At 37.5% G+C, this 23699-nt stretch overlaps 1 protein-coding gene across 2 annotated transcripts in view; it reads right to left on the minus strand.

Moving 5' to 3' along the window:
* Window positions 1–23699, minus strand: part of CRYBG3 (crystallin beta-gamma domain containing 3) — a 121635-nt gene that overhangs the window by 26149 nt on the left and 71787 nt on the right. For both annotated transcript variants that reach the window (XM_055127055.1, XM_004607010.2), the window contains exons 12-17: window positions 20741–20867; window positions 12493–12635; window positions 12263–12389; window positions 11157–11189; window positions 4762–4871; window positions 371–497 (exon numbers count right to left, since the gene is read on the minus strand). In XM_055127055.1, coding sequence (XP_054983030.1) covers window positions 371–497; window positions 4762–4871; window positions 11157–11189; window positions 12263–12389; window positions 12493–12635; window positions 20741–20867 — 667 coding nt within the window. The remainder of the gene's footprint in view (window positions 1–370; window positions 498–4761; window positions 4872–11156; window positions 11190–12262; window positions 12390–12492; window positions 12636–20740; window positions 20868–23699) is intronic.

Raw genomic sequence — 23699 nt, forward strand, 5'->3', positions numbered from 1 at the left:
TAATATTAATCTAGTTCCCAGTATTTTATTCATGCTCATTAAAAAAAAAAAGAACAGCAGGTAGGGCATTTGCGTTGAACACAGCCTACCTGGGTTCAATCCCCAGCATCCCATATGGTCCCCTAAATGCTTGCAAGGATTGCTCCCTGAGCACAGAGCCAGGAGTAAGCCCTGAATACTGCCAGGTGTGGCAAAAAAAGAAAAAAAAAAAAGGAAACTTTTGTTTGAATCACATAAATGGATCTCAATTTTATAATCTACCAATAAGTTATTAAAATTTAATCTCCCTTCTTTTATTTCACTATCACTCATGATTATTACACTGGACAAGAAAAAAGTCTTATAAATATGAGTTCAGCAGTGTACTTACATAGTCAATGGGTTTGAGGGATCTGATTCTAGATGTTGGGCAGCCACAGGAAGTAAGGTCAGCATAGAGGCCTTCTTCTAACACACACTGATTAATAGATATGTCCTCTTGGTAATACAGGAGCCAGCTTGAAAGACAAGCAGTGAGACATTCAGTCTAACTGCAACATGGCTGTGCAGGTTCATCTTTATACTGTAGGATCCAGGGTATGAGTGAGGTAAGTGAGTCAGGGTCTGATGAGCAGAAAATACTTGGCACCAGTTTATAAAAACAGCTCCCGGTTTCACTGATTGAACACATGCCATGTAACAGACAGCAGCTAGGCACTTTAGAGACATATTTTTGTGTGCTCAATAATTTTATGATGGAGAAATACCTTTACTTTCAAAGATCTGAAAAGTTAGGTGGTTTGCACAACGTTCTCCCAAATAGCAAAGATAGAGGCAAAATGTAAAACAAGATGTCTATTATATTTCATTTTTCCCCCACTGCCTTTAGTACAAAACCTGGGTCAAATTAAGTTATTACTAAGTACAGATACTCCTTGAAACACCATGGGATTATGTCCCAATAAGTCCATCATAAATAAGCAAAAAAATAAATCTAAAAGAAAAATACATTTAAGACATGTGACATCTTTAGTGTATCCAACCTTAAACATGATCAAAACCTTTCCATTTGCTCCCCATCAAAAAATGGGGAGAAGAGATGAACAGAAACTTCCTGAAAAAAAAACCACAAATGAATAAAAGGTGCATGAAAAAATGCTGTGCATCACTATTCATCAGGAAGACGCAAATCAAAACAACAATGAGATGTCATCTCACACCACATAGATGGGCATACATCAAAAAGAACCAGAACAACCAATGCCAGCATGCATGTGGTGAGAAAGGCACTCTCATTCACTTCTAGTGAGAATGCTGACTGGTCTAGGCATTCTGGAAAACAATGTGGACATTCCTAAAACATCTACAAATTGAGCTTCCATTTGAACCAGCAACTCCACTTCTTGGAATATGCTCCATGGGCCCAAAAACACATCTGCACCCTTGTGTCTTTGTAGCACTATCACAATAGCCCAAATCTGGGAAAATAACAACAACAACAAAAAAACCAGTGTCCAAGAACAGTGCCTCGATAAAGAACCTATGGCACATATACACAATGGAGTATTACTTAGCCAGAAGAAAAGATCGAATCATGGAAGTTGCTGCTACATGGAACGCCCCGTGGAGTATCATGCTGACATTAGTCAGAGGGAGAGACACTGACACAAATGGTCTCTCTCATATGCAGGGTATAAGGAAACATAAGAGGGGAATAATGAGTAACTAAAAACAACAAAAAAATGAGAACTGGCACACTTGAAGGGGCTGGGGATAGACATGGAGGGTACAATCCAATCATTAATAACTTTGTAACTTCAAGGTGACTAAAAAAACAGCAAAAAATCCCCTCTCATATTTGCCTACAGAGAGTGTGTGTGTCTGTGTCTGTGTGTGTGTGGCAGTGGGGAGGGCAATCATATGACACACTTGATAATAGTGTTGACTACCTCATGTACTTTTCTGAATTCTGTATTTAAAAGTGAAAATCAGGGGGGCTGGAGCAATAGCACAGCGGGTAGGGCATTTGCCTGGCATACGGCCAACCCGGGTTCGATTCCCAGCATCCCATATGGTCCCCCAAGCTCCACCAGGAGTAATTCCTGAGTGCAGAGCCAGAAGTAACCCCTGAGCATCACCGGGTGTGACCCAAAAAGAAAAAAAAAAGTGAAATCAGTTTGTAGATTATTTGGTTGTTTTTTTCATGATCATGTAGCTGACAAAGATTACTCCACTGTCCAGATATCACATATGTTGAGAAAGATATCACATATGTTCCTTGCCCAAGAAAAGATCAAACTTCAGAATTTGAACTACCAGTTTGCAACAAATATGTAGCACTTTCACACAACTATAAAGTAAAACACACACACACAAATTTTTATCACTCATAATTGGATTAGCAGCTGTATTGAGGAAAAACAAAAAAACTATAATGAGAAAAATCTGTGTTCTGATCCTGATTCAACAATGAGCTTGCTTTTAGTATACTGTGTACTCAAAATAAACACTAACACATATGACATGCTACTTCAACATCGAAATAAAAAGTAGTAAAAGCAACAGGCAATCTGAGAGAGAAAAAAAATGCCTGAACTGAGGTTAATAATAAAGTTAACACAAGGAATGGGTGGGTGGAATATATCTTAAAGAAATATTCAAATTAGTATTAGGTAGGGATTACAATGTCACACAGCTGCAGGACAGAGAAATAATGTAAATGAACAATCTAAGAGGTAAATAATAATTTGGAATGTTATAGTACAGTAGTTGGGCGTTCACCTTTCACGCGGCAGACCCGAATTTGATTCCTCCGCCCCTCGGAGAGCCCGGCAAGCTACCGAGAGTATCGAGCCCACACAGTAGAGCCTGGCAAGCTACCTGTGCATATTGGATATGCCAAAAACAGTAATAATAAGTCTCTCAATGAGAGACCTTACTGGTGCCCACTCAAACAAATAGATGAGCAACGGGATGACAGTGACAGTGACAGTATTCTATGATACATTGGGGAACATATTTGCCACCTAAGCAATACCAGCTAACTAATGGCTAAGAATTCCTCTAAGATTCCAAATCTCATGATGTTTAAAGAGTAGATAAGAAACATTTTAAAATTCTAAAAAAATGCCCTAAACTAAGGTAATGATGAAAAAAAAAAACCTGACATTTATAGCACCCAAATATATTTATCTGAAACCTTTCACCCAGAGCAATGGTTGTCGAACTCACCCCAACATCTTTTTATACAGCTAATGAACTAAGCTAGTTTCTGTATGTATTATAAATTAATTTTTTTAATAAAAAAGAATATTCTGTGGTACGTAGTATTATACATAGTAGAGTTTCTTTGGAACATAGTCACACCATTTATGAATTGCCCACAGTTGCTTTTGGCAACAATGGCAATGCTGGGTAGCTGTGACAGGATATGTGTAGCACACAAGGACAATACTATCCATGACTCTTTACATATTTCCTTTACAGAATATATTTACTGACAACTGGCACAAGGTAAGGAAGGAGATTCACAGCTGACTATACACTGAACGAGGGGGAGCTGGGGAACTGGATTAGGGTAGACTGACGCATAGATGGAGAGAATAAGACAAAATAATGATAAATCCTGTAAAACGACTTAAGTGGAGAATCTTGGGTACTTTGGTGGTGGGTGGTGAGTGCAGTAGCTTTAGTTTGTTTTGAGGTCACACCCAGAATTGCTGAGGGACTACTGCCTAAGCACTCCAGGGATCACTCCTGGCAGACTTGGAGGACTGTCGGGGTATCAGGGGTCCAACCCAGATTGGTTGTATACAAGAAAAGCACCCTAGCCTCTGTACGCTATTGGCTCACAAGAAAAAGAAATCAAACTTTGAAGCAAGAATAGAGATTATGATGAGTTACCAGGCTGGCAAGTGATAAACAGAGATGCTACTGAACTATACACGTAGAATGGTTAACACGATAAATTTTGTTATGTACTTTTTTATGTATCATTTTACCACAATAAAAATGTTACTACAGAGATTTTATTCTAGCTTTTAGAATTACATACTTGTATAGACGTGTGAGAAAGATCTAGTAAGATAGAAATACCTGGATTGTCAGTGGAACTTTGTAGTGTGCCTGTCAAATTAACAGGCAGGAACAGGGTGAGGGATGGAGGTGGCGAGGGAATATGGGTGGAGGGAAATTGACACTGATGGTGGGAATGGTGCTGAAATATTATGTGCCTAAAACTCAACGTAACTTTGTACATAAGTTCATCAATTAATTTTTTTGGTAATTTTTAAAGAAATGTCTAGGTTGTTTATTTGGAAGAATACACGCTTTCAAGCAATGAGCAATTCTGGGTGACATGATGTGTTCATTGTGGAAAATCCTAACTCTGAACTATTTGTGAGACGTGGAGAGTATCACAGGGGATACTGAATTTTTTTGGTTATAATTTAGGAGTAATATGTCTCAGTAGCAAGACAAAACTCGATATTTTAACAGCATTCTAATATTGTACATAAGCATGAAATACAAACATTAAAATACTTAGAAAATAATCTAATAGAAAAATTATCACCAAAAGGCTACCAAACTTGACTACTCAGAATTCTCTTTCTCTGTATACCACCAATGGTGCATATACTGGGCAAAGTTATAATAGGCAAATTAGCCGTTGACCAAGTGTTTTAAAAAAAATGTCACTACGTGTGAGAAACTAAAAAGTCAATCTTTATAAATTTAAAAGAAATTCCATTGAAAACAGTAAATAATATTAAACATACTTACCAACCTCGAAGAACTTTAAAGGAATATGGCACAAATGAAGTCAAATCAGAAATTTCTTTTGTAAAATCTATACATTCACCTTGAAAACCTGGTTTGCTGAATGCTTTGAGCTGTAAGAACAAGAAAACAATCATTTTACATCTTGAAAATCTTTACTTTCACTATCATTTAAAAATATTCAGAAAATATTAATATTTCTAAAAAATTAATATTTATGATTTATCTGATATTAAAAAATCCAAGGATGACATTATCCTTGAACTAACACAATTTTTTCCCTTATGCATTTCCAGGAATGTCACCACTTATCTATTTTCATCCATCTTTGGCATCATATTCTGGACACAGAGGTCCAGATACAGTGACCTCTATGAGCAAACCAAAGTCCCCCTTCCAATGATAATTAGTCCTTATCTATTATATCAAACGATTATTAACTATACCAGTGTTGACACCATCTGTAAAATAAGAAGCAATAAAGTGCTAAGTATGTAGGCAGTTTGGATTAATATAGCTGGTATGTCTTTTTTTTTCTCCCCAAGTCTTTCTGATCTGTTTTCTGTTTGTTTTGGTTTGGGAGGGGTCACAACTGACTGTGCTCAGGGCTTATTCCTGGCTCCGCTCTCAGGGATCACTCCTAAAAGGCTCAGGGAATCATACAGTGTAGCGGGGATTGAACCCAGGTTGGCTGTGTGCAAAGTAAGTTCCTTACACACTGTACTGTGTCTCTTCTGATCCACTGTTAGTAAAAGAAAAGAGTAAGAACGCCTGAGCACATGGCCATGAATGAGCATAAGTGTGCCTCTGAGAACATTGTAGCAGATGGTGGAGAAAATAATGACTGGATTAATGGAAGATTTATGGTTAAAAGATGTCTGAAAATGTCTTTCATTTACAGGCTTCAGTTTACTGGTAAAAACAAAAAACATGCAATGTATAGCTAAGAGTTTTATATGACTACATTTGCATTTTAGTCATTTTTGTCCAGAAAAACATATGAAATCTTAACTCTTAATTCCTTTTACAACCAGAGATATAGTAATCTGCATTCTACTGGTCTGGGGTTTACAAGAGCTAAGAAAAATATGAGTGAGCCACGTAAATCATAATGGAACCTAGAAATCGCGTGGTCCACAGGCCCCGCCTGCACTGACAGGGGTGTGCTGCAGCGAAGCACACATGCGAATAAACCGTCCCTTTCTCTTCCTAACCTGTCATAGAAAATAAGGCCTCTCTGACTAGCTAATGTTTGCTGCTTTCATCTTCATCACCTTCCTAGAGATGGATGGACTCTGAGTTCTAAGAACTTTTTTCTTAGCATTTTGGGTTCTGATGGCCTGGGTGTAAAACGTCATCCAAAACCAGACAGGTCAGACAGCCAATTCACCCTGAAACTGGCTTGCACAACAGGAATTTCCTTTTGTGAAACCAGGTTGAATCTGGGACATTAAAACACTAAGAAACTCCCTGTCTTACAAGGGTGTGATCTAGCAAGCATCTGTCATCATCTTGTGATTGACACAAAGGATACTAAGAGAAAAGAAAATAAAGTTAGACTGAACTCTGAAACACTAGTTCTGTATAAGAACAATTCTATATATCTATGCAAGCGGTCACTTAAATTTCCAGAAATGAGCATATATTCTGGGTAGTAGTTTTTCATACTGCTTTGAAACAAAACGTTTAAAAATATAATGCTAAAAGCAAATCACATTTAGCTTTCAAAAATATGACTCCTCAACATGCAAATGTCTACAAATGTCTTTATTTTTAATTTCATTTTTATGAAGTTGTTCACAACAATTTGTTACATTTAATATTTCAACACCAATCCCACCCCATTATACCTACCCACCACCATATTTCAAATGTATTCACCCTGACCCCGAAACCCTGCCACCAAAGCTGGACCTACATAATTTATTTTGTACTGCTTGCTATGAATAATCCGCTAAAACAATGATTTAAAAAAGTTTTCTTAAGAGGAAAATATGTGAAAATTGTATTTCACTCTGGATACAGTAAGCTCTTGTATAAGAGATTACTAACATATGAGATGTCACGTGGTCATGAATATGGCCACATGCTACAACATGCAAATATCTTAATACAGAATACAAATCAGAAAAGTCACAGAATTGTGGCCAAATTTTTCACTACTTGTATTTCCAACTGTTATTTTTATTTTGTTGAGCTTAAAAATTTATTCTGCAATTTTCATCATGAAATGTCCAATCTTGTATAAATGAAATCTTAACTCTTAATTCCTTTTACAACCAGAGATATAGTAATCTGCATTCTACAGGTATGCATACAGGTATGCAATCCAGGTAAAGCAAATTCCAGATGGTATAGAGTAGCCTTCAGCTTTTATTTCAGTCTTCCTATACTTTCTATATATTAAAGTTCATACACATACTCTTCCAGTGAGTATGAATTAAAATATTATTTGTCCAAACAGAAAAACCAAACTGACTGCTGATATCTATTTACTTTTACTCTAAAAATGAGTGGTATATGATTTAACCCAAATTTGTCCCAACCCAGTAAGATGACTCTCTATTTTGACTTCCTTCCAAATGCCTCAAATAGAACAATTCTCAAAATAATGTTCTGAAGTAGGACCAATACAGAAACAAACTGAGTTTATTAATGGTTTTAATTATGCTTTCTGTTGGTGGTGAAATTAAATCCTGGGAAAAACTAGGTGGTAAGTATTTTAATGTCTTTTCCAGACTGATGGAAAAGAAATGTATAAAACAACTCAGCTGATTTGCTTAGAACCTAGGTAAAGCATTTGAAATAGCTTAGAAATAGTTTATTTCAAAATGTACCCTTTAAAATGCAAATGCACTAATTTCCCTCCCTGTCATCTGGGCATGGCTTAAACCTTACCAGCGCCACTCCCCCGCAAATTATATGGAAATTAAAAATATATAAATAAACCAAAAAAAGCTCACAGCATACCGCTATTTTGCAAAATGTCATTTCACACATATTAGTTCTTTAGAATTACCCTTAAGGCAGAAATGATCACCATTTTATGATAAAGAATTTGCCGAAACACTTCGTATTAATACTTTTTATTTATGGCCTTAAGTCTAACATAAAAAACTAAAATCCCAAAGCTTAATTACTGACTAGCTACAGAAGTTATGCTCAATTTATTTCAGCATATGAAAATAAATTTAATGTGATTTTATTTATTCCAAAGAAAATATGTATTGAATTTTTCTTTTTCTGTCTTTCCCTCTCACATAAACACATTGATAAAGTCTTGCTTTCACCTCTCTTTCACACTATCACACACTGCAATATTACAGACTTCTCATATCACATATTCCACTTTAACTTTACTTCCTTTATTGCTCAAATAAAGCTTTATTTACATAAAAGCTTTATTTAATTACCACTTCTTGAGTGCATCTGGTCTTTGAATTTCATAAAATGATCTGGTTATAGACGCACAAAAAAAATTCCCTTTACTCTTGAATTTTACTAACACTTGACAAAAAATCTTCTTTTCCTAGTACGCTTTTCATAATAGTGACTACAGTTATTAAAGCTCCCATGAGCACTTTAAAATTCAATGAGTCAAATTATCCAGTGCAAGTAGATGCCCAGTTGCTTTGGCTCAACTATAGTACCACAGACGATGAAACAGGGACTCAATATTTAAATGATACAAATTTTAACTGTACTTGCAAATGGATTTGGAAAGATTTTAGGAAAGGAAGTTGGGTGGTTGGGCCAAAGAGGAAAACTAAAATTTGTAGAGAACGGTACCAAACTACAGCTTCCCTGACAACTAATCTACTTTTATAAGATTCAAAGGGGCCAGAGAGAGACTATAGGACTAAGGCACTTGCCTTATATATGGCTGACCTGCTTTAATCCCCAAGCACCCCATAAGTCCCCCAAGTATCACCAGGAGTGATTCCTGAATTTAGAACAAGGAACAAGCCCTGAGCATTGCAGGGTATAGTTCTCCCCCCAAGTCCCCCAGTAAAGATTTAAGGATTTAAGCTGAGATTTCTGATAATTGAAACATACATGCATACATATGTGTGTGTGTATATATATATATACATATATATATATATAGAGAGAGAGAGAGAGAGAGAGAGAGAATGACAATAAGAATATAATCCACAATCTGACTTTTTTGGTTTGGGAACAAATACAACAAAAATTGCCGACTGCTTTTCATGAAGAGCTCAAATGAATCCTGTATATACTGAGAAGGCAATTAAGAGTTAGCGATGGGAATAAAATATTAAAAAGAATAGGAGTAAAATTTATCTTCTCAATAAAAAGTGGTGTTCTATTTCTAAAGAAGATATAGTTCATCACAATTTTTCTGCCCATCAACAACATTAGAAGAATTTTCATCTTGTGTATTAATTTTAATACATGCACATATTCTAGCTTTTCTTAGGTTTCTTAAAATTCCTTTTAATTAAGCCACCATAAGAAGCCCAAGAAAAGATAGAACAGATAAAGTCACTGTTATTTTTAAAAATCCACATGCCAACTTGAACACTTACATGTAAATTTTTTCATCCTTAGACAGGGAAAATAACTATCACATCTGAACACAGCAACTAAATTGTGAAGCATAAAATACTTTCTCATTACTGAATGGAACCAGAGGCAGCCAAGACCCACTGTTTTTTATGTGAATAAGAGCAAGCAAAACATTCTGAAAATGTGGTTCAATAGAAATAATAAGAGCTTTGATAATGGGCACATTAAGGAGGCTCTGTCTCTAACCAAATAATCCAATTATCACATAGTTTTCAAAAATGCTTATTCAATAAGGCAAGAGTTGAACCATATCCAGAAAAATGAAATGGGGACAACAGCATTGGGTTTTTTGTGCTGCTGCATTTGTCTTCAACTAGGGCTGAAAATACTACAAAGAAAGTCCTCCGGGCTGGGGAGATAGCTGGAACAGAAACCTTGCATACGGGAGGCTCCTGGCAAGACACCTGACCCTGCAGGGCCACCTGACCTGACATTTACCCACCCCACACCCCAAGTCCAGAGCTGGGAGCAGTTGCTAGAGACAAATGGGTGTGGCCTCAAAACAAAAACAAAATGAAAGTCTTCCAAGAAATGTGCCCCAAACAAGGAAGCCATAGAAGACAACAGGGACAAAGAGTAAACAGAACTTCAAAGAATATGAACTTTTATTGGCACTTTAAAAACCCAGAAAAACGCGTGGTTTGGATTTATCCCTGTGTATCTATTTACTCATGTCGATTTGTGTAAAAAGATCTTTAAAAATCCATAGTTGGTAGTTTTCAAAGATTCAAAACAAAGATCTGGCAGGAAGTATCTCCAAATACAACAACTCAATTATAGCCGCAAAGGAAATGTTCCGAACAGGCCTGAGCTAATCAGAACAGAATTAAACCTGAAAGCACTGTAAACAGAAACGTGGTCACAGTAAGCCCATTTGAAATCTTCAAACACTGACATGAATGTAAAACACATACACACCCACAGAGAAAGAACATTTAAAATTATGTAAAGCTATCTAGTGTCAAATGCTTAAAGCTACCGTGTTTCACTTGGTGAGAGAAAAAAATTCCAGATTTGTTATTTAAAATGAGACAGATAAAACAGTGTCTCTTTTCTCTTTTTCACTTTCATGATTGTCTTCGCTCATATCATGTTTTTCTTTGATTTGAAAATCATGAAATCTTGATTTTGTTAAACAGGGTGAGTATACCGAAAAAGGTTCATTTTGCTAATTTAAACTTTGTGAAATGACTCAAATTCTAAATCTCAGTTTTCTTATCAATAAATGGGATTGACGCTAACATTACTGTGTTATTAGAAGCACAAAATAAGCACAATTTCTAGCCCTAAATGGTTAATAAACAAATGTTAGTCTCCAGCATATAATTGAATTCTTCAGACCATTAACACATTAGAAATCAAGAAGTAGGGCTGCAATATCATTACTGCTTTTTAAAAAACATTGACTTAGGTATTAGAAATACATTTACTGTATAGTCACACCAAGACAGCCATTTCTCATGGTAAATTTGCTCTTTCAAAGACAGCATAATCCACCATGCTAAGGAACATGACGTTGAAGAACAGACTGGGGATGTCAAAGAGCAGAGAGGCAGTGGTTTAAAATCGTACCAAAGTGTCAGAGCAAAAGCTCTATCAGGAGAAAACAAATGGCACTGTGACAAATTCAGGTCAATATAATCATTATCAAAGATTGACGCTCTTTCTTCTCTTTAGCAGGTACCAAGTATATTAAACTGCCCTGCCATCATAAGTTATCTCAAGCAAAAAGATCTGAGAATAAGGGTCCAAAGTCATTTTTAATAAACAACTGAATAACTGCAAATTAATATTATTTTTAAACATACCAAATGTGGCGGCTCATTTATCCCAAGTGGTTCCTGAAAAATATATAAAAACACATGAAAAACAGAAATCATACCACTTCAGTTGTATTTTTTTTAAGTTTTGAAAATACCCTCTGAAAAACAGAAAATAAAACTATCTGAACAATTCATTTTATTTCTTTTTTCTTTCTTTCTTATTTTTTTGCTTCAGGCCACAACCTGTGATGCTCAAGGGTTACTCCTGACTCTGCACTCAGAAATGCTCCTGGCATTGCTCGGGGCACCATATGGGATTTGGGGGATCAAACTCAGGTCAGGTACATGCAAGGCAAGTGCCCTACCCACTGTGCAATCTCTCTGCCCCAATTCATTTGATTTTTTTTAACCGTTTTTTAAAATCCTTAACAGTCTACGCTATATTTTATTATAATAACATTCTTATTAACCGCAAATTTAAGTAACATTGGAACTAAGGAAGCATGTGGCCATGTCCATTGGACTAATATTATGAATTTCTCACCTTTCTTCCTTATATCACTACACGCTTACTGTTTTTCGGTGTTTCTTATATTCCAAACAGGCTACACATTTTCAAAACACTGTGATTCTGCATGCATAAGACTTGTTCCTTTTTGCTAAAATATCCTTTTTGCATCACTCCCTGCATGGCAACATTACTTTCATCCTTATGGATATCTCTCTATGAATGCATCCATTTCTGCAGCAAGAACCTCAACTCCAGATTTAGAATGCTGTCCTGGCACCACTCCGTACTTCATTTATTTATTAATCATGCTCTACCTGCCCATATATCCATCTCTGCTAGAAGCCCCTTATCTACCGCCATACCCACTTACTATCTCCACTGATCAGTAGAGTGTCTGACATATCACAGGTAATGCTATGCTGATGCATGGTTAAACTGGCCAAATCACAGCACGTTCTTATCAATGTGCTCATAATTCCCATGAACTCTCTACAGAGTCCATAGAAATGCATCTACTGTTGCCATGTCTCTATACATTCATACAATTAAAAAATTCACTTTTAAAAAGCCTGTTCCAGATATTCAGGTGCATGCCATTATATTCCATTGGCAATGGTCATGTTCATACATAACAACTCACCAGCTGGATAGGTCGGATTGACATGATTATATTATTTGATCCTCCCCAGTCAAAATAGCATTTGTATTTCCCCTTCTCTAAAATGTACTGTTCTCCACAGAAGAACTTCTGCTGGTAGGCGACCCATCTAGCCCAAAGAAAAGAAAAACAGAAGTGATACAGAATGGAACAACCAACAATTTTTAACTGCAAAGAACTTCCCAAGGTTCTCAGAGAAGTAAACAACTTACACTCCACTTTTAACATGAATGGATTTTGTTTCACTGCCAAAGCCAATTTCTTCGAGGTCAGAAATCTCCTGATTTGTAATGTCAATAAATTTCCCACTTTCTAGGTAAGATTCAAACAGCGTGATGGAAGATTCTATAAAATTCTAGAGAGAAACAAGTTTAGAAATTGGTATTTTGTTTAATGGCTCACTAAATCACAGCATAACTTTCACATACTTGTGGAATACATTTTATGCAAAAAACGATGGCTCTAGAAAGAATTTTAAATGGCGCTAGAAAGAGTATGAACAGCTGCTGCTCAGAATTAGAGGGAAAAAAAGTCTGAATTTTCTTTAACCAGAAAAAACATTATTTTCATATATATATATACATATATATATATGGATATTGGTCGACAGGTAAGGTATCATATAAGCACCAATTCTAAATGAAACTGAAGTTTCATGTGTACCTATCAAAGTGCAAAGTCAATACAAAGGAAGCACAAAGAGCTGGAGAATTGGTCTTGAGTAGCAAGCCACAGGGTGGTGTGGTGGGGGCGGTGTGGAGGAGATAAGTTAGGGAAGGGAACACTAGGACAGTGGTGCCTAGCAGAGGCAGGCTGGGGGCGGGGTGGCCACTGTGAACACTGGCGGAGGGTAGTGGGCTCTGGTGAAGGAACTGGTGCTAGAGGCCATATACACCTGAAATTTAAGCATAAATATCTTTGTAACTTTGTAATTTTTTAAAAAAGTAAATATACAATCTGGTATGGGGTAACATGGGATGGAATTTTATAAGCTGAAATGTAAGAAAGGTAGATTAAATTTCTTGACAAAAATAACTAAAGTATTAAAAGGACAGAAATTAAAAACATTTATGACCAGAAAACATATTTAAAACAAAATACTGAGAAAAACTTCGGATTTTCTTAAAATCAGCAAAAAATATAATGCATGAAAAAATATTAGAAACCAAAGTGCAAATGTCTAATTTCAATAGTAAAAGTAAAGAAAGTAGAGCTGACAACTATTAGATACAGTTTCCATTTTTAAAATTAAGATGAATATATAAATCCAATTTTGTCACAGGACAATGTTGATGTTAATTTATTAATTATGAATTTTATTTTTTATCTAATCACCATGAACAACTGAGTTACAAAGTTATTCATGATTAAGTTTCAGGTGTACAATGTTCCAGCACCAATCCTTCCACCAATGTCCCCAGTTTCCCACCTACCCCTCAGTTTTCCCTCCACCACTGTCTCTTTCTGTTGGTTTTGGGGCCATACCCGGTGGTGCTCAGGACTCCCTTCTGGCCCTGTGATCAGGGATCACTCCCCCAGTCTTTGCATTCTCTTCCCTGACCTATCCCCCAACCCCCACACCACTGGCAAGCTTCCTAGTGAAGACCAGTTCTCATGCTCTTCTATTCTATTGTCTCTGGGCATCTGTCACTCCCCAACTATGGTTCTTCATATCTGGCATATGAGAGTGATCATTCTATATTTGTCCCTCTCTAAATTCCTTCAGCCTGATGCTCTTTAGATCAATCTTTGTAGCAGTAAATTGCATGACTTCCCTTTATGTAAATTCAAACTGTGCAGCTATTTAAGAAATTAAAAAATGTATTTAAGAGTGAAACTATTTATTATGAACCTGAAATTCTCATTAAAATATCAGCACTGTCATAGCACTATCATCTCGTTGTTCATTGATTTGCTCAAGTGGGCACCAGTAACATCTCCATTGTGAGACTTGTTACTGTTTTTGGCATATGGAATACTCTATAGGTAGCTTGCCAGGCTCTGCTGTGAGGGCGGGATACTCTTGGTAGCTTGCTGAACTCTGAGAGGGACAGAGAAATCAAACCCTCTCTGAGAGGGTCGGCTGCGTGCAAGGTGAACGCTGTGCTATTGCTCAGAACAATTAAAATATTACGTTTACAAAAATTATATGATAAAATATTTACATGCTTACATATAGTAAAAAGCTATAGTAAGTATGAAAAGTAAGTATGAAAAAGATGCATAAAAATGAAACTTTCGCTACTAATACAGAAGAGTGTTTGACACGTTAACAATTAAAATGTATACCTAACACCAGCTAGCTTTGTCTATAATACTTCCAAAAAAGCATTCCTATGAGATTAAATGTAAATGCAAAATGACATTTTACATTTTAATTTTTAAACTAAAAATTTAATTTTTTTTAAATTTTTACAGCTCATTTTACAGCTAAGAAAATGAAGTGATTTGCCTGAAATAACACAACTACTAAGAAACAGATTGATGTTGAGTCCACATCTATCATCTAACTTCAGTTCTTAGTCACTGTCAGATATAAATCTAAGGGAGAAAAATTTTAGGCTGCTAAGATTACAAAACCGGTTTTGTTTTGTTTTTTTAAAAAAGATAGGAGGAAAGACAGGAGGAAAATTAATTCAAAAGTTACTGTAATACAGATCAATTTTACTTTACATATTAAAATTCAGAACATTCTAAATTAGAAGATAAAAAAACATTAAAAAAACAAAAATCTCTTCCTATTACATTATACTTCAGTGTGTATTAATCAAGTCTTAGGCCTATGAGGAAATATTACCAACCTAAGTCTTAGTAATATCATTTCTCTTTCCTTTTTAATGTATTATAAAAATAATCTAATAGACAATTTCTGGGAGATAAATTTATTCCATAAGAACAGGAAAAACTGCATTGTGAGAAATCAAAATAAGGTAGAAATAAATCTTAAAAAAATTCTCTTGTACTTTATTGATTTAACTTTCAGGGATTCTTAAAATTCCTGACAACTAAGTCACTTTTATCTGAAATTTTAGGATAAAAATTGATTACTTTCTATCAACATTTTATTATAACATAATCTCAACCCATAACTGTATTTTTGACTCTTCCACTGGAACCTGAGAATGCCTGCCAACTTCATTAACCCCACATGGCTCTTAAAAATGGGAGCTGGGTGACCTCACCACTTCATCCACCTCACATCCCCTCATTTATTAAAATCTATTTTCAAAATACACGTACATTATCTCTCTTGCGCTCTCCTAAACCTTTAAGTTACAGAAATATAAATATGTGTGTATATGTGTGCACACGCATGCACATCTAACTGTAAAGTCCTTAATGTCTTTAAGAGGTTCTTAGAAACAGTGACTTTTTGAGCCTGAAAATTGCCTAACAGGCTAAGTGCATGCTTTGCATGCAAGGCCTGGGTTCAACCCCTAGAAACACCTGGTCCTCTGAGTATCACTAGGAGTAATCCCTCAGCACAGAGCCAGGTCCAAAGAAAACCAAAACACCAGTTATTTTATGAAAAACAGATCCTCAAATAATGTGCTTACATTTAAAGCTAGCAGGAACTATTTTTCCAAGAACCACTTGACCAGTTTAAATATGCGAATAACCTGGGAACCATGTCAACAACCCTGGTCCCACTGATGACATAAACTTCCAGGGCCCAAAATTCTGAAGTTAATTCTATTTCTCAAAGTGTGCAATTACTGCAAGGCAGCTGTAAGGATACAATGAGATGATGGCTGCTGAGGGGGGACCCGTCTGGGTCTTGGTCAGGAACCACTATGTACAGCCACCAACCGAGTCAGACACCACCATAAAGGGAAGGTTCGTCAGTAGCTCTGGGTAACAAGTGACTCCTGGAGGTGGAGTAGGGAGAAGGGAATTAATGACATGCCAGTGGTGCTCAAGGGATTACACTTTGTTGTGCTTTGGGGACCATACGTGGAAACTGAAGCAGGGCCAGGAGTATGCAAAGCAAGCACCCTACCCTCTGCACTCTGTCTTCGTGTCCTCACTCTGGTGACTCCTGAATGGTGCTTTTCTACCAGGGGCCGTATGAACTCCCTGTGGGCCCCAGGATATTCCAAGGAGGCCACAGGTAAATGGGGCGAGGGGAGCACAGCATGAGCACGGGGGCTAACCAGGAGTACTGCAGGCCCCAGGGGCCCTAGGAGGGAGCCAGGTCAGAAGAAGGCTAGAAACACTGCTCGAGAGCACGGTGATTCTCTGCTTCTGCGATTTCTCTGTCTCCCTCTTCCCTACTCGCTGCTATGTCTGTAGGAATACGGGGAGCAGGGAGCAGCCGAGACGGCATATGGGCCACTGGTTATGTCAGTGTAAAACGAGACAAAGATGAACAGAACTACATGCCTAAGAGCTGCATTTGTGTTCTTTCATTAAAAATTAAAACATGTTATGGCATGATGACCAACGATGGCATCCTGACCAACGATTTGGACAAACTGCAGTGTGTGGTCATGCAGAGGTGGGGGCAGGGAGGAGGGTGAACTGAGAAGCAGGCTGGACGCACAGGCATCCTGGCGACGATGCAGCCTGGGCTGAGTGGCAGAGAGGAGCCTCTGCCAAGGACAAGGCTGGCAACGGGACTTGGGTCTGTCTTTGCTACACTAACATTCCCACCAACCACCTTGGCCAAGGGTCGTGGGACTCTCCAAGTCACACTGTCTCCTCGTCAGCTTTAATTTCTGTTCACACTCTCTATTCTGGAGACTGAACTCAGGACCTCACAGATGCATAGCAAGAACCTCTACCACTGAGCTAAACCCTAGCTATTCCTAACTTCTCTTGCTGTGCAGATTTTTGTCTTCCTTTTTTACCCCTCTCCTAAGTACTCTCCTAATCTTGACTCTCTTTGCACTTTTTTTTCCCCCAAGCCTATCAAATATACCTGATCTGACCTGCTGACCAGCTGCCATCAAGATGGTACCCCTGCTGGGCAGGGCACTCATAGTAAGCCACCTCCACTCCTCCACTCTCCTGGGCGAAATCTCCAGAGGTTACATATCAAAGCGTGATGTCAACTTTGCGGGAAAAACCAAAAGCTCCAAAACGTAAAACTGCCCACATCAGGAGGAGATCACATCAGACATCCAGAGTCAGGTCCCAGGTGAGCCCAAGGAGCTCACGAGGTCACTGCTGTCCACACTTTCAAGACTTCAAACTTTGTTACAAAAAATTTAAGCGAAGCTCTGACTGGAGAAGAATGAATAATGGGATGACCTCATATTTGAATATTTTTAGAACATTTCAATCTGTTGAAAATTCTGGATAGTTAAATATAGTCTCATATAATACTCCTGTTTTGTTAAAAAAAAAAAAACCATAATGAGTAACTCCTACAAACCCAAAGGAACTAAGGAACAATAATTTGATTTTTTTTTTTTAATACAAGAGCAGCCCCCAGGGACCAAGGTAAGGTGGGGGCCTCTCAGCAATTCTGGGCTGGTGGAACAGACCTAATATCCTTATTGCTCAGGCCTGCCAGTCTGGGGGTCAGATCCTGTGGGGCTCAGGGACCCCCGGGTGTCTCCTTGGTGGTTCTGGGGACCCAACCCAGAGCCTTGCTCATTCGAAGTATGTGCTCTAAGGCTGAAGCGATCTCCCTAGACCCAGCAATTTTTTTTTTTTTTTGCTTTTTGGGTCACACCTGGCTCTGCACAGGGGTTACTCCTGGCTCTGCACTCAGGAATTATCCCTGGCCGTGCTCAGGGGACCATATGGGATGCTGGGATTCGAACCCGGGTCCGCTGCGTGCAAGGCAAATGCCCTACCCGCTGTGCTATCACTCCAGCCCCCCAGCAATTTATTTTTAAATTCTATGAAATCCCTCAGCCTGTTGGGCTCTGGGGTCTTTACACTATAATCCCTAGCGAGCAACATACGACGGGATACCAGGAGATCTGAGAAATCTATCACGTTAGAGGAATCCAAGGCTTCTACTGCATAACACAAGGCTTCAGAGATGGGAAAAGAGGCTCAAAGGCTGAAAATCATAACAAGAGCAAATCCGAAAGTTAAGCTAGTGCACTTAAACTGAGGGAAAACAAGCACATTAAAAGGGTTTTACTGAGGAAGTAAAGGAATAAGAAATTCCTACATTAATCCCTAGAGTCTAAACACTGCTCTACTCCTTCTTGTCCCTGTACAAAATAAGCAACTCCAAGTCAATAGATCTGCCTGATTCATTTGGCACTGGAACACATTTCTGCTTGTCCTCTCCAAAGCACCCATGACACAAATCACATCTGCCCAAAGTAACATGTCCGGAATCTGACCTTAGCAGATCTACAGTGTTGCAGGGAGTGGAGCCAGGACATTACAAAACTGCACTGTACTAGGCAGCTTTTATATCTGTCCTTACTGTCCATTTTCTATTTTTTCAATTTTTAAGATTTTATGTGGAATGCTTCATTCTAACCAGGTCAGAGGTAGCACAGAGATATCAGAGAGCTTATATGGGAAAGAGAGGTCACACCTCAGTTTAGCTGTTTAACTGACTTGTGACCACTACAAGGGTTTTCAAATCCCACAGCTAATAATTCTGTATGTAAGAATGTAAGCTTAAATTTTTCTAAGAGCGTATATCTTACATTCAAGGTTCTGATGATAAAATGACAAGCTGCTGTGAAAAGAAGGAGCAGTAGGAACTAGGAGATGATGGAGAGGCCTGTGGCCTTGATGGGGGTGACTATTTCACAGGTCCACAACTCATCTCCAAACTCACCAACCTTGCACATTTCATAGGTACAGCTTTTACTTGAAAATCTTGACTCAAAGAAAGTGGTTTCAAAATTTAATAGTAAGGGGAACAACAAATGGCCAAAGTCATCAGAACCAGTGATTATTGTCTATAGAATCTCTAGTTCCGACAACCTAGGAGGAGCCCCTGGGACACTGGTGGAGGGAAGCGGGTGCTGTGGTGATGCCTGTGGTGATGTAATGATGCGTATGTGAAAAGTATAATTAACAGTACTATTAATCCTGGTACCTCAATAAAAATGGTTTTTTAAAAAATTGAAACTCATCCCCATTATGCTACATCCAGAAAATGTATTTCCAAATACAGCTTAATAATTCTTAAATTTTTTGTAACATGGAAATATATAAAAATCAAATCTGTCTAAACATATGTATATTTTAAAAGGATATTTAATATGAAAATGCTTTGAACATAAACTTAAATTACAAGTGATCTGAAAATTATGGAAAAATTTACTATGCACGTAGGGCCTTCAAAATGACCATATAGTTTATAGTTACAAATGAAATGTTAATATGCCTTTGGCTGAATAAGTTTTCCACTGCTACAGAACCTTTATAGCCAACTATTCTGCAACAGAGGAAAAGTGGATAACATACATGGGTTTTAGAGTTAGAGAGACTAAAATGATAGGCATAATACCTAATCTCTCACATCTCAGATTCCGTGCCTGATGGGAACAGTGAGAGTCTGTATTGCACCATCTCTAGGAAGATTAAATGCAAGCATGCATGTAAAGCCACTAGTAAGTTCCTATAAAAATGTTAGGATTATCATAAAGATTCCACATAAATAAATGTCTTTCCGAAGCACAAATAATTTTCCCTAAAACCAAAATCAATTAGTGTGCCATGGTCTGGTCAACAAAAAGTAATATCAAAACTCTTCAATATGGTATATCAGGGCCATCATTATCTGGCTCTGTAGTTATTATCCCGAATTTCTCTCTAGGATACCAATATTTCTCAAATACACTAGCTCTCCTTAGATAAGGCTTTTTTAATCTCAACCTTATTATAACCCGGGGATTGTGGAGGTAACAGCATTTTTGGAGCCTCTGGTGACTGCAGGTCAGTAGGACTCTCCCACCCCAAATCATGGCAAATCCAAACATCTCCCAGGAAGTGAAATTATCTCCAATGGAAAACCAGTGGCAATATCCTTGTCTTATGTTAGTTTCTTGTTAAAACGGAATGTGCCTTTTATTCCTTTACTCTGTTGTGCTGCAATTTCTTACCCAACTAAATGTTAGGCTTGAAATTTCAGCTCGGAGTGTCATCTTCTCTAAGTTCAAGTGGGAGTAAATGACCTTTATCTGGGTGCCCTGTGTACTTTGTGATTAATTCAATTAGAGCAACACAGTCAAAAACTTTTATTTTACTCCTATATTCCCAACCAGTGCAGTGTTGAGTCTCCAATTAATCTCTAATACCTGGCATCTACAAAAAAAGGAGGCTAAAATATGATAGAATCAATGGATAAAAAAGTAAAGGTAAATACTATTTCATAATCACAGCAGTTAAAAAATACGTCATCTAAACATACACAATTTACCTTCATGTTTTCAGGCATTACTAATCTTGTATAACCTCATATTCTATCAGATATCAAATCAGTGTAATTTTCATGAAAAATCAGAAAATTTAAGAATAAGGAAGCCAACTCACAGCTTGTAAGTACCGAAAAGACAAGATGGGGCCACTTAATGCCCTACAGGCACTACTGTCTTCAAAATCTCCTTCTTCAAGCAGGAACTGCTGGCCTTTAAAATGTTCTTTTTCATAGGCAACCCATCTAGAAGTAGAGACATTCATCTGATTGAGACATTCATCAAATTATAGGTCAAGGAAGAAATCAAAGAAATCATGATAAAGCACTCAACTGCATGTCACGGTATTTGAAAAAACAACACATTAATTGTGTTCCCATTGACAGAGGCAGGAAAGTGATGCATGCTTTATGGATCAATTATTTCATACTGTGAGCACTTTTTCCAATTGAGGGTTAACTGTCACACCACCACAATAGAGTTGTAATAATGAAACATTCACTAAATTTAGTTCAATAAATGTTCCTGATATGACCGGATACCTCATATCAACATGGTAGACTATTTTGTCAAAGTAAAATCTAATGAAAAGTACAATCAGCCAATGGCAAAAGCTACAAATGCAGGATGAGATTCAGAGACTCTTCTCCTTCACGGAGGAAAGGAAGACGGCTGGTGTGCCACAGCCGATGATGTTCAGGGCTTTGAGGCTCACTCCTGGCGATGCTCCAGGACCATGCAGTACTGGAGACTGAAGTTAGTCCTTCAGCTCACTGAGCCATCTCCTGGTCCTGAAACATGCCTTTTACTTTGCTGACAGCCCTTGTAGAAACGCACAATGGTGACTCTATTTAATTACTCTGCATGAAAAATACAGTTAATTCTCACTAACTTCAGATCTAGAAGACAGACTGAAAGGATTTAACAAAGAGGAAGTGGGGAGTGTGGCGTAGTGGGTATTAGCCCTGGCCACATGTATGCAAACATTAAGTATTTTATGGGTGGGAAATGTTGCTCCCAACATTGTGTCAGCAGTGGTGATGGAAACAGGAAGCACTATGACACAGTACTTTCCAGGGACTTAAGTCTCTTAACTTTTAACCTAAAACTGTCAGTATAGGACACAGTGATGAACACAATGAACAATTTTTACATTTTCATGGAGAACTTCATACTATCTAAAGCATTGATGTTTCATAATACATGTTAATCCACTTGAATATGACTTCAGGCATACTGTATAGTTACAAGACTGAACAATCCAGTGGGGCAGATTCCATGTAAGACTATTGCTCAAGCCACTGTATTAAGGACTTCTAAATTCTGAAGTTCAACCAAACAAATGCTAGTATAGCTGAGTTCTTTCTTTTACAAATGTTAAGGTATAAAAAACATTATTTTATGTAAACATAAAACAAAATTTATAAAAATTTTATAAATTTATGAAATTTATAAAAACAAAATTATTTTATATAATATACACAAAATAACAGTAGGAGCTCAGTGATTATGAATCCCTCCTCACTTTCTACATGCCATCATGTGCATCGCAGGGGAAGAGAGGGCACAAGCATTAAAATATACATTTCATCTTAGTGTTTTGTCATAAAAACTTTTCTTTAAGATAGTACATACAATTAATTTTACATAAAAATTTCAAATTATAAGCTTTTTTCAATATAAAGGTGACAACTGAAAACATGTCTTGAATATATACAAGTGGGTCAAAGGAGAAATGATATAGAAGGCTTTCCTCTTAAAGGACAAATTAGTAAACCGTTAAGTAATGAGAATTCAAAACTCTTTTAAGATTTCAGTTATGTTAAAAATCTCTCAATAGATTAAATCTGATTAAGATTCAAATTACTTGTCATCTGGAGTTATTTTTAAAAAAAGATGGGGGGCATAGGAAGATAGCTCAAGTGGCCCTGGCACTATATGGCTCCTTTGAGCACTGCTTTGGGGTAGCTTCCAAGCACTACAGAGGTGATTCAGTGGCCCCCAGCTTCACACATGGAGTAGCACTGCATCATCCTTTGCCTGAGCACTGAACCATCAGGCCCTCTCTTTCAGTCAGAATATTATCATAGTGGCTGCTAGTCTCTTGATCACTGCCCAGAAGACTGACTTCCCACCCTCAATGCCCAAAACGATACTGTTACAGATTTCACAAGATGGGACAGTGATGGGTTGTAGAGATATACAGTGGGTAAGGCACTTGCCTTGCATGTGGCTGACCTGGGTTCAATTCCCAGCATTCCAAATGGTCCTCCAAGCTCACAAAGAGTGATTCCTGAGTGCAAAGGCAGGAGTAACCCCTGAGCATCGCCAGGTGTGGCCCCAAACACAAAACCCAAAACAAAACAACAACAAAATGATGGGACAGAGATGAAGAGGGTGCTATGCTACCTAAAGTTGAGAAATGGTGGAAAAATAGTGTAGTGAGTTGTGAATCGTCCCACTACCCTCCCCCACATGGTTGTCATAAAAAAGTGAGCATTTGTATATTGTATGCAAGTCATAATATTTTCTTGACTTTCATAAAATACTTGCAAAAAAAACCTTAGGAAAATAATGCAAAATACAATCTAGTTAATGGGAAAGACTTTCAAGATCCCAAAGGGAAGAAAGACAAAGATACTTTATAGCAGGATTTACAGTAAGCATGGATGTTCTTAAAGAACAACAGAAAACACAAACTGTGTTTATCCAAAACATGTTTGGTCTTCAAGTTCCTAAACATTTTTAAATTCAAGGATAAGGAAATAAATTATTACCAATAAATCAGATCAAGTATGTATGTGAATTAAATATCTAGCATATTGCATAGTATTTTCTATTTCCATTTTGGCTGCAATGGCCATCACTTGATTTGCCACCAGAAACCGCTATCAATGAGTCCTTCATTGATCTTAGACTAAGTCACTGTGCAGTGTCTTGAACACAGAAAGTCAACGAAGTCAACAGAAGATGGGAGAAAAGTCAGCAAACTCATTCAAGTCTATAATCTGTGAAAAATAATCATTTTACCTTGCAATTCTCATCTTCTATACCATATTTAGAATGAGAGTTTAAGT

This window comes from Sorex araneus, chromosome 2 (assembly GCF_027595985.1).
Source record: "Sorex araneus isolate mSorAra2 chromosome 2, mSorAra2.pri, whole genome shotgun sequence".
NCBI classification, from domain to species: domain Eukaryota; kingdom Metazoa; phylum Chordata; class Mammalia; order Eulipotyphla; family Soricidae; genus Sorex; species Sorex araneus.